This window comes from Pan paniscus, chromosome 15 (assembly GCF_029289425.2).
Source record: "Pan paniscus chromosome 15, NHGRI_mPanPan1-v2.0_pri, whole genome shotgun sequence".
In the NCBI taxonomy this organism is placed as follows: domain Eukaryota; kingdom Metazoa; phylum Chordata; class Mammalia; order Primates; family Hominidae; genus Pan; species Pan paniscus.
In genome coordinates, this window is record NC_073264.2 from 108,008,883 (window position 1) to 108,026,447 (window position 17,565).

Sequence of the window (17,565 nt, forward strand, 5' to 3'; positions counted from 1 at the left end):
CAAATGAAAACACCTGAAAATCCCAGGGCTGGGGCTCCTCTTCCAGAGCTGCAGGGTCAGGGCTGGGCTGGTTTTCATAAGCAGAGGGAGGGCTGTATTTGCATGTCTCCTACTATATGGCAAGCTCTGGGATGGGACGCCTGAGGAGAGAGTGGGGCTCAGAGCATGTGAGAGTGTCCTGGGGGATATTTGTGATATTGATAGCATTTGGAAATTGTGGTTTCTTATTGAAAGTTGTTCTGTGATAAAATATTAAACCTATAAAACTTATAATGTTGTAATATCTATTTAAAACAGTTGTATTGCGGTGCAATCAATGTACATAAACTATGTATATTTAAAGTTAGCACCAATCACCTTTTATTTTTACATATGCAGAGGAAACATGGTATATAGTATCAATGTCATTTCCATGTTACAGATGAAAAATTACCAGCAGAAGCACAGATGGGTTGTACAATGTACCCAGTGCTCACATTTGGTAGGAGTGAGCTTGGTTATCTGGGCCTGTGCTTCTCACCACTGGACCTGACTTCTCCCTGAACCAAGCCCAGCACACGGGGTTCGCAGCTAGTGAGGTTTGCAGAACCTTTTCTCTGTAACGAGAACATGGTGTGATGTGTATGCTCTGTTGTGATTACCTAACAATTGTGAAGAAAAGCACGCTTCCTACAGTTTTATTTTCTTGGGTGTCATGCATTTTCTCATGTTAGCACCTCTCTTTCCATCAATCTTTATTGAACAAATTATCTATCCACTTGTTTGCAATACTCTTATTGAGGCATGATTGCTATATAATAAATACTGCTTAATTAAAGTGTGCATTTTAATAAGCACTGAAGCCAAGCATGGTCTTACATACCAGTAGTCCCAGCTACGTATGGCAGAGGGAGGAAGGTTGGTGGAGACGCAGGGTCTGAGGCTGCAGAGAGCTATGATCTCACCACTGAGCTCCATCCTGGATGACAAAGCAAGACCATGTCTCCAAAGGAAAAAATGCAGTTTCACATGTGCTTACCTGTGCATCCAAAATAACAATCAAGATAACGATGAATTACACTTCAAGGTTTCCCTGGTTTCCTCTAATTCCTGCCTCCCAGTCATTTTCCGCTCACTACACTGAGTCAGTCTCTCATGTTTGCTACTTCATGTATATTTATCAAAATTTGGTTAAAGTGAAACCTTACAGTTTCCATTTCATTTGTGTGGCTTCTTGCTCAGCATAATTACTTGTGAGTCAGTAGTTTGGTTGTGTATAAAGAATATGTTCCTTGTAATGAGGAACAGAATTCCAGTTAATGAGTGTGCCCGTACTATTTATAAAGCTCCTTAATATTTTTGTTATTTCCAGTTTCTGAGTGTTACAAATAAAGCTCCAACTCAGCATGGAGATGCAGGCATCTCAGAAAAAAAATGTATTATTTTTACAACTAAACTTACTGAGCTGCAAATTAGCACATTTTCTTTAAAACATCAGATTATTGATGTTATAAGACAAACAAGGGACCTTACATCTTGTGAAAGTCAGTGACTTGCAGGAACAAACAGAAAGAGAGTATGACCTTATCTGGGGTAGAGAAAATGTCATATAAGCGAATGCAGGGTTAACTTAGACATACTCTTTAGACCGTTTAGAGTTGAGTATAATAAAGAAGTTGTTGTTTAAATTATCAGAGGACATACAACTGAGGGAATCCTATTGCTATTGAAATCTTTTCTCCCAGGATTGAGGACACATCAGAAAAATCTCCAACCTCTTCCTCCCGAGATGGTTCTGTGTGGGGAAGTGGAACAGCAGCTGTGGCTGAAATGCATCCCGACCCAGCTCCCTCACCACCTTTACATGACCAAAGAATTAACATGCAGGGGCAAAGCCACTGACAGCTCTGTGTTACAGGCACTGGAGGAACTCGTAGAAACTGGGAGAGAAGACAGAAACGCTCTAAACGCCTCTAAAACGGCCGCTTCAGGGGGAGGCTGTCTTTTAAGGTCACAGCAGGGGGATGAAATAAGCCCCAGTCTCCCGTAGCGCTCCCAGGCTTATTAGTACGAGGAAATTCCCGCCTAATAAATTTTGGTCAGACCGGTTGTCTGCTCTCAAACCCTGTCTCCTGATAAGATGTTATCGAGGACAATGCGTGCCCGAAACTTCATTAGCAATTTTAATTTCGCCCCGGTCCTGTGGTCCTGTGATCTCGCCCTGCCTCCTTTGGCCTTGTGATATTCTATTACCTTGTGAAGCAGTGACCTCTGTGACCCACACCCTATTCGTACACTCCCTCCCCTTTTGAAAATCACTAATAAAAACCTGCTGGTTTTGCGGCTCAGGGGGCATCACGGAACCTGCCGACCTGTGATGCCTCCCCTGGACACCCAGCTTTAAAATTTCTCTCTTTTGTACTTTGTCCCTTTATTTCTCAGACCGGCTGACACTTAAGGAAAACAGAAAAGAACCTACGTGAAATATCGGGGGTGAATTTTGCCCAATATCTGGCTGAATTTCCCCCGATACCTCAGTATAACACAAACACCTTCAAAAGGAAGCAGATTCTCTACAGAATGTAAATTTCTCTTGCAAAAAGATAACTGTGCAGGGTGATTTAAAAATATGTCGAAGACATATATTTTAGGGTAAAAGACTTTGATTCCTTCCAAGGCCTTTTCTCTGTCATGTGATGCTATTCTTGAGTCAGGTTAGAATTTGGTGTTTTACTGCTACACGGAATCTGTTTTCTGAGTCTTAAATCTGTTTTAAGGAAAATGCTGGTTACTTGTGCTTAAATTCCAAAGGGAGGAGTGTATAATGAGGCATTTCTGATCCTCCATTTCTGACACGGCCTAAACTAGGTTTTCTAGTGTCCATGGAACTCCTCGTTGAAGAGAAAAGTTCCATTCAGTCAGTTGGGGTGCCTAGAATTCTACTTGCAGTTTCTAGGACATATATGAGACTTACCCTGCTCAGGGGTATCAGAAAATATTTACTGAGATAATCACATTGAAGTTGAGACTTGAAAGATGGTCCCAGATTCCTCCCTGCAAACCTTTTCTCCTGAGACTAGAAGAAAACTTACGAGAAACAACTGTTAACATTTCTTCTATGTTCAAAATCGCCACCCATTAAGAAAATAATTAAACTTGGGAGACTTATCTTTAGAAACAAGTAGTCCAGTTGATTTCTAAAGTCCTTTACAAACCCACAGACTCTGATTAGTTTACAGATCATGCAGCACATCCCATCTAATGGGAATCTGCAATTAGCAGGATTCCCCTGCACCGTTTTTTAAAAAAATGTTTAATTTATATAGATACATAACAGTTCAAAACCTTTAAGGGATACGCATGATATTTTGATAAAAGCATGTTATCTGCAATGATCAAATCCGGATACGTGGGATATCCCTCACCTCCATCACTGATTACTTCTTTGTGTTAAGAACATTCTAAATCTTATCTTCTTGCTATTCTGAAATTTACAATAAAGTATTAACTGTAGTTGTGTATGTGCCTCTTCAGCATCCCCTTCCCACCCGCAAGGAGTGAACGTTCCTGTTTTTCAACTTCCTCATCACCATTTGGTACTGTCTAAAATGTGTATTTTACCCATTCTAACAGGATATAGTATTTTTTGAATATTAAACATACAAACACCTGAAAATCATGCTGATCACTTTTTATATTTATTTTTAGATGAGGCTTCTTTCTATTCAGGTCTTTGTCTATTTTAAAATTAGATCATGTGGTTTTGTCATTGTTCAACTGTAAGGTAATTTTTATTATTCCTGATAAAAGTCCGTTTCCAAATATTTGATTTGTGAGGAAATTCTCCATATCTGTGGCTTATCTTTTCACGTTCGTGTAAGGATTTATTTTCAAAGGCCTAAGCTTCCTAGATGAAGCCATGGCCAGAGGATTATGAAACAGGTTTCTCTCCACAACTTACAATGATATCACTAAAGGCCTCTTTACAGCAGTTTCTTTCACCTGATACATAATTTCTCCCTATAAAAATCATGATATATAACTAAAAGAAATATATCATAGTGTGACAAGACAAAACAAGCATTAAAATGAGATTCAGCCATGCCATTTAGTTTGGAATTACCAAACAAAGAATTTAAGACCACTGTGATTAATATGCTAAGGTCTGTAATGAATTAAGCAGACAGCATGCTGGAACAGCTGTGTCATGCAAGTAGAATGAAGCAAATTCCAAAAAAGGAAAAAAAAGTAGATATCAAGAATTTTGTAACAGAATTAAGTAATGCTTTCAATTGACTTATATGTAGATGGGGCATAGCTGCGGACAAAAATCTGAACTTAAAACTATCTCAATAGAAATTTCCCAAACTGAAAAGCAAAAACAAAAAATATATTGTTAGAACAGTAAACACACAAATACAAATATACACACACACAGACACACACACACACACACATATATACACATATATACATATATACACATATATACATATATACACACATATATACATATATATACACACATATACACACATATATACATATATATATATACACACACACACACATATACAAAAGCAGAACAGCTTACCCAAGAACGGTGAGACAGTGACAGAGGTATAACATGCACATAATGGGAAACAGAAAAAAATAGAGAAAGGCTAAGAAGAAATATTTAAACAATGATGACTGACAATATTTTAAATTAATGTCAGTCACCAAACTACAGACTCAGGAATGTGATCATTTCATCCGCAGGGATAGTTTGACACCCTCTCTTCCTGATTTGATGCTTTTTATTTCTTTCTCTTGCCTGCATGCTCTGGCTGGGACTTCCATGACAATGATGAACAGGAGTGGTTAGAATGGGTGTCCTTTTCTTGTTCTAGTTTTCAGGGGAAAATGCTTCCAGCTTTTGCTCAGTCAGTATAATGTTGGCTGTGAGTTTGTCATAGATGGCCCTTATTATTTTGTGGTGTATTCCTTCATGCCTAGTTGATGGTTTTTAACATGAAAGAATCTTAAAGTTTATTCAAAACCTTTTCTGTGTCTATGGTTAACATTTTTTTTCTTTTTTTTTTTTTTGTGAGACAGGGTCTCACTCTGTCGCCCAGGCTGAAGTGCAGTGGCGTGATCTCGGCTCACTGCAAGCTCCACCTCCTGGATTCACGCCATTCTCCTGCCTCAGCCTCTCGAGTAGCTGGGACTACAGGTGCCCGCCACCACGCCTGGCTAATTTTTTTGTATTTTTAGTAGAGACGGGGTTTCACCATGTTAACCAGGATGGTCTGGAGCTCCTGACCTTATGATCCACCCGCCTCAGCCTCCCAAAGTGCTGGGATTACAGGCGTGAGCCACTGTGCCCTGCCGGTTAACATGCTTTTTGTTTTTCGTTCTGTTTATGTGATGAATCACATTTACTGATTTGCATATGTTGAACCAACCTTGCATCCCAGGAACAAAGTGTTGGTAGGTTAGGCTTTTTGATGTGCTGCTGTGTTCAGTTTGTGAGTATTTCATTGAGCATTTTTGCATCAGGTATATTGGTCTAAAGTCATCTTTTTTTATTAAGTCTTTGCCAGGTTTTGTTATCAGAATAATGCTGGCTTCATGGAATAATTTAGGGAGGAGTCCTTTATCCTCATTTTTGGGAAATAGTTACACTAGGATTGGTAGCAATACTTCTTTATACATCTGAAAAAATTCGGCTGTGAATCTTTCTGGTCCCTGGCTTTTTTGGGTTGCTACCACCTATCCATGTTGATTTCTGACCCCTGCCTGAGCCAGTAATAATCACACTGAATTCAGACAAAGCTGAATCCAATCCAGCGGTTACTATAGTTCTTAACAGCTTTACTGGCACACTTAACTTCGTGAACATTTCTTCACCCAAAACAGTTTCACTCTCAATTTTATTTAAAGATTTCCTTTGGATTTTTTTTCATGGCTTTCAGTGATGCAATTTATTTAAATCAATGTTGGCTTCTCTACATGCATAATTATCATTCCAACTATTGTTGAATGGGCCAGCAACCCTCTACCCCTGCTTCTTCCCTCTGCATATCTGACTATCTGCAAGATCTCCCTAGGCCTCACGTCTCTATTGCAAAGGGAAGCTTTGAGAAATGTTAGATTTACTCAGTGCTACAAATACAAAAAGCTAATGGGAACTCCTCTGACCATTGAATGCTAGGCCTGTAATGTATCCCAGACCCTCCCGTTATCTCCAGGTCTATCCCAGAGCCTCCATTTATGTTACTTCCAGTGAATTTTGTGTTTTCTAATATAATTTTAATAGACAAAATGATTGTAAGTATTCATGAGGTACATAGCGATGTTGTGAAACACTGTGTAGGGGTCAGATAAGGATAATTAATATATCCGTCATCTGAAACATTTTCTTTTTGTTGGGAACACTCAATATCCTTCTAACTATTTGAAACTACCTATAATTGTTAAATACATTTATCCCACAGTGGTAAAGAACATTATAATCTATTCCTCCCACCTAACTCTAATGTATTCCTTCATAAATCTCTGCCTATCTCTTCCCCTACACTTCCCAGACTCTAGTATCGTCTGTTCTACTCTTTATTTCTATGAGACAAATTTTCTTTTTCCTTCCACGTATGAGTGAGAAAACAAGGTGTATTACTTGCAGTTCCTGGCTTATTTCATTCCACATAATGTCCTCCAGGTCCATCTTCGTTGCCAAAAACAACAGGATTTCCTTTCTTATGGATGATGAGCATCTCATCATGTATATACACCACATAATCTTTAACCATTCATCTGCTCTCTGACACCTGCTTTGATTTCATATCTTGGCTATTGTGAAAGGTCCTGCCATATACACTGGGAGTAAGAAATCTCTGATGTAATTATTTTCATGCCTTTGGATACATTTGCAGTAGTGGAATTGCTGGGTCGTTTGGTAGTTGTATTTGTAGTTTTTTGAGGTACCTCCACGCTGCTCTCCGTAGTGACTGACTGTACTAGTTTACCTTCTCCCCAACCTTACCAGCATTTGTTAGTTTTCTTTCTTTCTTTCTCTCTTTATTTCTCTTTATCTCTTTCTCTTTTTTTCTTTCTTTCTCCTTTCCTTTTCTTCCTTCTATCCCTCCTTCTGTCCTTCCTTCCATCCATCCTTCCTTCCTTCCTTTTTTCTCTCTCTTTTTCTTTTTTCTCTCTCTTTCCTTCTTTCTTTTTCTTTCTTTCTTAATTTCTTTCTTTCTTTCTTAATTTCTTTTTCTTTCTTTCTTTTCTCTTTCTTTCTTTCTTCTTTTCCTTCCTGCCTGCCTGCCTGCCTGCCTTCCTTCTTTTTGAGACGGAGTTTCACTCCTGTCACCCAGGCTGGAGTGTAGTGGCGTGATCTCACCTCACTGCAACCTCCAACTCCCAGGTTCAATCGATTATCTTGCCTCAACCTACCTAGCAGCTGGGACTACAGGTGCCAGCCAACACGCCTAGCTAATTTTTGCATTTTTAGGAGGGATGGGGTTTTGCCATGTTGGACAAGTTGGTCTTAAACTCCTGATCTCAAGTGATCCACCTGCCTCGGCCTCCCAAAGTGCTGGGATTACAGGCATGAGCCACCACGCCCGGCTTTTTTTTTTTTTCTTTTTTGATAAGAGCCCTCTTAACTGAGATGAAGTGATACCTTCTACCATTGTGTAGGCTGTTTGTTCACGATGTTGATTATTTCTTTTTCTCTGCAGAAGATCTTTAGTTCAATTAAGTCCTCTTCGTCTATTTTTGTTTTCGTTGCATTTGCTTTTGAAGTCTTAGTCATATTTTATCTGCCTAGGCCAATGTCCCGAGAATTCTCCCTACATTTTCTTCAAGTATTTTTATAGTTTCAGTTTATACATTTAATTATTGAATCCACATTCAGTTATTTTTTGTCTGTGGTGAGATAGAAGCCTGGTTTTATTCTTCTACGAGTGGCCATCCAATTTTCCCAGCACCACTTACTGATTAGAGGGTTGTTTCTCCAGTGTATATTTTTGTCAGTTTTGTCAAAGAACAGTTGGTTGTAGATATTTGGCTTTATTTCTGGGCTCTCTATTCTGTTACATTAATTTTTTTTTTGAGATGGAGTTTTGCTCTTGTCGCCCAGGCTGGAGTACAATGGCAAGATCTCAGCTCACTGAAACCTCCACCTCCCGGGTTCAAGTGATTCTCCTGCCTCAGCTTCCGATGTAGTTGAGATTACAGGTATGGGCCACTAGGCCCGGCTAGTTTTTCATATTTTTACTAGAGACAGGGGTTCACCATGTTGGTCAGGCTGGTCTTGAGCTCCTGACCTCAGGTGATCCACCAGCCTCTGCCACCTAAAGTGCTGGGATTACAGGCACACCTGGTCTAATATTTTTTGTTTTGTTTTGGTACCACTACCATGCTGTCTTTCTTCCTATATCTGTGTAGTATAATTTGAAGTCAGGGAATGTGGGGCTTTCAGCTTTGTTTCCTTGTCTTAGGATGGCTTTTGCTATTATATGGAATCAAAAGGCTCTTTTTTGCTTCCATATAAATTTTAGGACATTTAAAAAAATGTACTTAATTATATCGGTTATTTGATGGAAACTGCGTTGACTCTGTATATTGCTTTGGGCAGTGTGTTTTAGTCTATTTTGCATTGCTCTAAATTAATGCCTGAGGCCAAGTAATTTACAAATAAAAGAGGCTCATCTGGCTTAGAGTTCGGCAGGCTGTGTGAGGAGCATGGCACCAGCATCTGCTTCTTGTGAGGGCCTCAGGAAGCTTACAGTTATGGTGGAAGGCAAAGGGGAAGCAGGCGGTGTCATATGGTGAGGGGGGGACGTGAGAGGGGAGGAGGGTCATCAGACTCCTTTTAATAATCAGATCTCCCAGTAGTTAATACAGGAATAATTCACCTACTGCCATGGGGTGGTTATTGAGCCATTCCTGAAGGATATTTCCCCATGTCCCAAAATCTCCCAGTCGGCCCCACCTCAAATATTGTGGAGCACATTTCGCCATGAGATTTGGAGGGGACCATCATCTAAACTATATCATTTCACTCTTGTGCCCCCTGATCTTACGTCCTTCAGAGGTTGCAAAATGATCTTTTTTTTTTTTTAATAGTTTCCAAAAGTCTTTACTTGGTCAACCTCCAACTGAAAATTCCAAAGTCTCATCCGAGTCTTAAGGCAATTTCCCTCCAGCTATGAGCTGGCAAAATGTTTTAAAGAGTTATTTACTTCCAACATGCAAGACTGCCACAGGCATTGGTTAAATATTGTTAATACAAAAGGAAAAAATGTCCAAAGGAATGGCCAATAGGCCCCCCACACACCTAAAGCCTGTCTGGGCAGATATTAAATCTTAAAGCTACAAAATAATCTCGCTTCACTTGATGTACTTCAACCAGAGCACCCTGGGTTGAAGGAGTCCCAGAAACCTCAGGCTTTTCATCCTTATAGCTGAGCACAGCTTATCGGCCCGCATTCACAGGTTAGAGTCGAGTACCAGAAGTTTTTCCAGGCTGAGAGTGCAAGCTGCCTTTGGTTCTACCATTCAGGGACCTTGAGGGTCGTGGCCACATTCCCACAGCTTTAGTTTAAAATGCCCTAGTGGGGATTGTGAATTGGGGCTCCAACCCTCTCTTTCCCCATCTTTGGCACTGTCCTAGTAGAGGCTGTCTGTGGTGGCTGCACTGCTGCAGCCGGCCTCCTGCTGGGCCTGCAGCCTCCTTCACTTTTGCATTCTGTATATCTGACAGAATCCAGTTATCCCAGCACCATTTAGTGAATACAGAGTTTTATCCCCATTGCTTGTTTTCGTCAGCCTTATCAAATATCAGATGGTTTATGTGTGCAGGTTTATTTCTGTTTTCTCTTTTGTTCCATTTTTCTGCATGTCTGCTCATGTACCAGTTCCAAGCTGTTTTGGTTACTGTGACTTTATGGTGTAGTTTAAAGTCAGGTATCATGTTGCCTCTGTCATGGTTCTTTCTGCTTAGAATTGCTTTGGCTACTCAGGGGCTTTTTGGTTCCATATAACTTTTAGAATATATATACTTTTTTTTTCTAATTCTGTGAAGAATGATGGTGATAGTTTTATGTGAACAGTATTGAATCTGTAAATTTCTATTGGCAGTATGACAATTTTTACAATATTGATTATTCCAATCATGAGCATGAAATGTTTTCCTATTTTTTGTATCATTTATGACTTATTTCTGCTGTGTTTTGTCGTTCATCTTGCAGGGATCTTTCATCTTATTTGTTATCTGTATTCCCAGGCATTTCCTTTTCTTTGTGGATATTGTAAGTGGGATAGAATTGTGTTCTTGATTTCACTCTCAGCTTGGATGTAGTTGGGGTACAGAAATGCTAGTGATTTTTGTACATTGATTTTGTATCCCGACACTTTACCAAAGTTGTTTATCTATTCTAGAATTATTTTGGCAGAGTCTTTAGAATTTTCTAGGTATAGAATTATATAATCAATTTGGACAGATACATTGACTTCTTTTCCTATTTTGATTCTGTATTAGTCCATTCACACACTCTAAAGAAACACCTGAGACTGTGTAATGTATAAAGGTTTTTAATTGTCTCATGGTTCTGCAGGCTGTACAGGAATTATGGCTGGTGGGGGGGCCTCAGGAACATGACAATCATGACAGAAAGGGAAGCATCATGTCTTACAGGGCAGGAGCAGGAGGAAGAGAGAGGAGGGAGATGACACATACTTTGAAACCAGATCTCCTGAGGACTATCACGAGAACAGCACAAGAGATGGAGACCCATCCTCATGATAGAATCACCCTTCACCAGACCCCAGCCCCAATCCTGGGAGTTACAATTTGACATGAAATTTGAATGGGGGCACTAGTACAAACCATATCGGCTGCCTTTTATTTTTGCTATTGCCTGGTTGCCCTGACTAGGATTTTCAGTGCTATGTTCAATAGGAGTGGTGAGAGGGCATCCTTGTCTTGTTCCAATTCTCATGGGGTTTGAGCTTTTGCTCACTCAGTATAATGTTGACTGTGGGTTGGTCATAGATGGCTCTTATTTTGAGGTATGTTTTTTGATGCTAGTTTGCTGGGGGTTTTTATTATGAGTGAGTGTTGGAGCATATCAAAAGCTTTCTCAGCATCTATTGAGATAACATATGGTTTTTGCTTTTATTCTGCTTACACAATGAATCACAGTTATTGATTTGTGGATGTTGAATGAACTTTGCATCCCAGGGTAAAGCCCACTTGATCATGATGTATTGTATTTTGAAGTGCTTCTGGATTCTATTTGCTAGTATTTTGTTGAGAACTTTTAGGTCTATATTCATCAGGAATATTCATCTGATATTTTCTTTTTTAATTATGTCTTTTCCTGATTTTGTATGCCAAGAAGACACAGTGAAGAAAGACAGTCTCCTCAATAAATGATGTATAACTGGACATCTATATGCAAAAGAAATAAAATTAGACCTTCTCTCACACCATGTACAAAAATCAACTAAAAATGAGCAAAACCTGAAACCACAAACTCATAGACAACATGGAAAAACTTCCTGTCATTGATTCAGAAATGATTTATTTGAATTTAATACCAAAAGCACAGGAAAAAAAACTATGTACAAATTACAAATGACCTGATAAAAGGGAAAAAACCTGGATAGACTTTTTTTTCAGAAAACCCACTCATGAAAAACAGAGCCTAAAAAGGTTCCCAACATTACTAATTTTCAGAGAAATTCAAATCTAAAGCACGATGAAATATTGCCTCAAACCACTTAAAATGACTATTATCAGCAAGACAAAATATAACAAGTGTTTGCAAGAATGTTGGGAAAGGAAATCATGATATAGTGTGGTAGGATTGGTTACTCAATAAATTGAAAAATAAAGTTATCATACGATCTGGTGATCCCACTTCTTGTTATATATTCAAATGAAATAAAATTATTATGTTAAACACATGTTCACTGCCAGATTATTTACAATAGTGTAGATTTGTGAAAGAGTTTAATGACCACAGATTAAAGAATGTTTAAAGAAAATGTGTACACATACAACTGAATTTTATTTAGCTTTGAAAAGAAGGAAGTTCTGGCTTTTGCAACATGGATGGGCCTGGAGGACATGATGCTGAGTGGAATAAGCCAGATGCAGAAAGACAAATGCTGCATGATCTCATTTACGTGTGGGATCTAAAATATTCAAGCTCTTGAAAGCAGAGGGTAGACTAGTGGGTCCCAGGACCTGGGAGGAGAGGGAAATTGGGTGAAGTTGGTCAGAGGGTGCAGAGTTTCAGTTGTGCAGGGTGAATGAGTTCTGGAGATCTAACGTACGCCAATTTTCCTGTATTTAATACTGTACTGTAAAAGTGATTTTTGCTAAAAGGGTAGATCTTAGGTGTTCTCATGAGACACACACACACACGCACACACTCACATGCAGTACATTTTTAAAATAATAAAATTGGCTGGGCGTAGTGGCTTGCAACTGTAATCCCAGCACTCTGGGAGGCCGAGGCGGACAGATCTCTTGAGGTCAGCTGTTCGAGGCCAGCCTGGCCAACGTGGCGAAACTCTGTCTTTACTAAAAGTACAAAAAAAAAAAAAAATAGCGGGGTGTGGTGTTGAGCTCCTGTAATCCCAGCTACTCGGGAAGCTGAGGCAGGAGAATCCCTTGAACCCAGGGGTTGGAGGTTGCAGTAAGCTGAGATGGTGACATTGAACTCCAGCCTGGACGACAAGAGCAAAACTCTGTCTCAAAAATCAAACAAAAAATAGTGAGAAGATGAACATACAAATTACCTTAACCATGATGAGCATTTCACAATGTGCATATGATATGGTTTGGATCTGTGTCTTGGACCAAATCTCATGTTATATTATAATCCTCAGTCCTGGGGTGGGGCCTGGTGGGAGATGACTGGGTCGTGGGGTGGGTCTTTCATGAGTGGTTCAGCACCGACTCCTGGTGCTGTTCTCACTACAGTGCCTGAGTTCTCACAAGATCTAGTTGTCTAACAGTGTGCAGTCCCCCCACACCCCGGTCCGCTTCCTGTGGCTTCCGCTCTGGCCATGTGACGCACCTGCTCCCCTTTGTCTTCTGCCATGATCCTAACTTTCCTGACTCTCCCCAGAAGGAGAAGCCACTGCACTTCCTGTACAGCCTGCAGAACCGTGAGCCAATTAAACATATTTTTTTTCAAATTACTCAGTCTCAGGCATTTTTTATAGCAGTGTGAGAATGGACTAATACAACATCAAAACGTCAAGTGGGGCACCTTAAACCTATACATTTTAAAAAATATTTTATTTTTACCTCAATAAAACTGAAAAAAATTAAACTTCCTCTTACAATAAAGAAAAACATACTTCATATTTTCTCAATAAAATTGAGACAACATAGATAGAAAAAGTTACACTAATGTATTTGTAACAGCTTTGCTTATAATATTCATATGCTGGAAACAAATGTAAAATCCATCGACAAAAAATAGATCAATATATTGTCATATATTTATTCAATGGACTGTCTCAGATATGAAATCTCTGTCCTTCCTCCCTCTCTCTCTCTCCATATATACATGAAGACTTTGAGGTTTCATATCAGAGTCAGCCCATTAATTGAGGAAATGACACTATGATGATCTAATTTCATACATTAAATAGCATGAATTAACCTAAAAAATAGCAAAGTAGTCCCTTACCAAAAAAAGGTCTATAATGTTTGATTCCATTTATATAAAGCTCAAAACAGAAAAAAAAATGGATGTATGGTGTCAGAAATCAAAACACTTCCCCGTGTAGGGGTTGACCACAGGCACAGAGAAAGACGCATGTTGTGGGGATGGACTTGCTCTTTAGTCTACCTTAGGTGTTCGGGACAAGGGTATTCACATTTGCCAGAAACTCTCTAGTTACACATTTCAGATCTATAAATTTTTTCTTACATGTAAATTTTATCTCATAAAAACAAAAAATAAAAAAGTGTAGAATAGGCTGTAATATGTTTGTTGGGAAAATTATTACCTTTATGTTGTTTTGAAAAACTAAAGCAAAGCATAATGAAATTAAGTGTTTTGTGCTTATCTGGTACAACAGCATGTTGAGAAAACTGAACAGCACTGTAATCCTGAGGAGGTGGCCTGATCCAAAGAGAGGCATCAAATTAAAAAATATGTAATTAAAATTTCATTGGAAATTGAGAAATTTTGGTTGTACCCCATATACTGATGGGGTACAAAGCTATGTTATGATTTATGAATGCAATGTGGAATAATTGAATCGAGCTAATTGACATATATATCACCTCAAATCTTCAAGTCCTTATCATTTTTTGGTGACAAGAACATTTGAAATTTGTTCTTGGCTATTTTAAAATGACCAATTCACTATACTTAAGCTTACAAGTAGACATCAATTTATGTAAACCATAGAGAAGGATTGAAATCAATTATGGATTGCTCTAATTTATATTTAGTTCACCATTAAGTTTAATTCTTTTAATTTAATTCAATTATTTTATTTAATTTATCATTTTATTATAATGTTAAATATAAATGACTACACATGTATGCATAGTTTCATGTATTCACACATATGTTTATAGACATAAATTAATGTCGCATAGCTATGTAGTTGCTGATATCAACAGATGTTAATAAAACTTTAGAGGAATAAGTGCAAATTATTAGGAAGAATTATTTCTTGAAGTTATGTATTTTTAAAAAATACCGCTACATATAAATGTAAAAATTACTAAAACACAAATATCAATAAAAAACACATGATAAATAACCATAATAAAATAGTGCAACCTCATAAGGCTCCAGAGTCCTGCAAAAACAAACCCGCCTCCTGCAGCTGAGACAGGAAACCTCCCCCTGCACCTGCTCCTGGGACCTGTCCCGTCCTCAGTGGGTCCCGAGCGCCCCCTGGTGGCCCCGCGCGCCCCTGCAGGGAGGTTTGTGTCTGGGCTCACACTGACCTCCCGTCACTGTGTCAGTGGTACAGTAATACACGGCCGTGTCCTCGGTTTTCAGGCTGTTCATTTGCAGATACGCCGTGTTCTTGGAATCATCTCTGGAGATGGTGAACCTGCCTTTCACCGACGCAGCATATGCTGTCGCGTAACTGTTAGCTTTGCTTCTAATACGGCCAACCCACTCTAGCCCTTTCCCGGAAGCCTGGCGGACCCAGTGCATAGCAGAGCCACTGAAGGTGAACCCAGAGGCTGCACAGGAGAGTCTCAGGGACCCCCCAGGCTGGACCAAGCCTCCCCCAGACTCCACCAGCTGCACCTCACACTGGACACCTGCAAACACAGAGACACCCTGGTCAGAAAGTGCCACACACATCCACTGTTTCTCTCACTCATGTCCACTCACACCCAGTATCTCTAGTTCCCCATGAATCACCTTTTAAAATAGCAACAAGGAAAACCCAGCTCAGCCCAAACTCCATGGTGAGTCTCCTGTATTCAGTGCCGATCACCGAGTGGAGACAGCTGGGAATCCCAAAGCTGGAGCTCCTCTCCCAGAGCTGCAGGGTCAGGGCTGGGCTGCTTTTCATCAGCAAAAAGGGGGCTCTTATTTGCATGTCTTCTGCTACATAGCAAGGTCTGGGCTGGGACGCCTGATGAGAAGGCTGTGCACAGAGTAGATGAGGGTGTCCTGGGGGGTAAGGGGTAGTAATCCTATCATTCAGGAAAATTTAATTTCATATTATGTGATTGTGCCTTGATATTCGTTTAGGAGTAATCATCTTATTGCACTTTTTACATATTTGCACACTGTATTTCCCCTTATATTTTCTGAAGTCCCTTGGCTTGTCTGTTTGAGTGATGTCTCTTTCCTCGACACTGTGAAGGGTATGATGTCATCGTTCACAGGTGCAGTCCTGGCTGTACACGCAGTTTCCACGGAAATGCTGTCATTTGGCAGTATTGCCTTCGACAGCCTAATTACCTGATTGTTCTACTTCACCATTTGTGTCTCTTAACAAACCATGTAGATGTTACACTGTGCTCACTTCTGACGTGTGACACTGTTTTGTAGCATAAATCATTCAACAATCTGGTGCAATTAAATTTGGGCTTTTTTCCGGGGACCATTTTTGAGGATTGTTCTGACCCCAAAATAGCACTGATTTTTTTCAAGAAATTAAGTCCAGCTATGTTTCCAGGCTGCGCTTGAAATCCTGGGCTCAAGTGATCCTCTCACCTCAAACTCCCAAGTAAATTCAACTGCAGGCAGAGCCACAGTGCCCAGCTGGTTATTCTTAAATTATAGGTTTTCTAATTCTCTCTGTTAAAATGAGTGGACTATTGATTTTTATATTGCTGTCATGGAGCTGTCAGATTTCTGTTAATTACTTACCATGAAAACCGCTAACATTTTAGATGAACTTTAGGGTTGAAATTATTCTCATTCTACTGCAAATCTAGTCACACCCTTTAGAGAGAGCTTTCTATCACTGTTTTTATGCCCTGACTCTATCACTAGAAAAACATGCCAGTCTCTACCTTGGTGCAGAAGAAAGGGTTCAAGCATCTCAGAAGGACACTCCTGCTTTAGGTACAGAAAACTGCATGGGAGTGATGGACCCCTATGATCTCACTGTGCCTCTCCCAGGAAGCTCCCAGAACCTCTGCCCTACAAGTGAGCTGGGGTGAGAATAATCGGGGTCCACCTGTTCTTGGTCTATAACACCTGACATGGAAACTATGTCTTGTGAGTGAGGCTGGGAGAAGAAAGGCATCCATCAAATCACAGGCTGGAATTTAGTCTCCACCATAAAGATCTGACATCATGACCTCAACTGAGATCTGGGGGAGAGGGAAGCACCACCTTCTTGTCAGTTCAGCCCAAGGTCAAGATTCTGTGATCCTGAGATGTAAAGAAGAGGTAATGCTCTTCTCTCAAGTATTGTGATCCTCACTGCAATTGCTAAGACTGTTTGAGTTGCTATAAGAGGATATCACGGACTGGGTGGCTCAGAAATAACATAAATGCATTTGTCCCAATTTTCAAGGCTGGGAAGTTCAAGATAAAGATGACTTAAAGATTGGTATCTGGTGATGTCCCAATTCTTTATTTATAGATTGCCACCTTCCTACTGTGACCACACCTGGTGGAAGGAAAGAGGGAGCTCTCTGGGGTATTGTATCAGGACACTGATTCCATTCATGAAACAGAGCCTCAACACCTTTCAAAGGAGACCAAAGGCCCCACCTCCTGCCACCGTCACGATGGAGTTGAGATTCCAACAGATGCCTTGTGGGGGGTCATAACCCTTCAGTCAACAGGAGGACTTTATGTCAGTCAATGGATTTCATTTACTGTGTGTTCTCAGAATAATTTTCCTTGATAGTACAGGTTGGGTTTCTATAATTTTTACCAGATTAGGTTGTCTCTTTGGAAATCTTGAAGTTTCTCACACCATCACACTGGTAATGAGATAACTCTATTTATATTCGTGATTGAAGCTTCCTCATTAGAGCCATAAGCATTTGGAATGTTCTTCTCTTAAATCATTTGCCGTGATGGAATATACTTGTCCCCCCTCATCAGTATTATCATTTGTTCAGAAATACAC

At 39.8% G+C, this 17,565-nt stretch overlaps 1 gene segment (V, D, J or C); it reads right to left on the reverse strand.

Moving 5' to 3' along the window:
- Positions 1–14,882: 14,882 nt before the first annotated feature.
- LOC100985795 (immunoglobulin heavy variable 3-73-like) lies at positions 14,883–15,500 on the reverse strand. The segment is given in 2 exon segments: positions 14,883–15,283; positions 15,387–15,500. Coding segments are annotated over 2 exon segments (447 nt in total).
- Between the last annotated feature and the right edge of the window lie 2,065 nt (positions 15,501–17,565).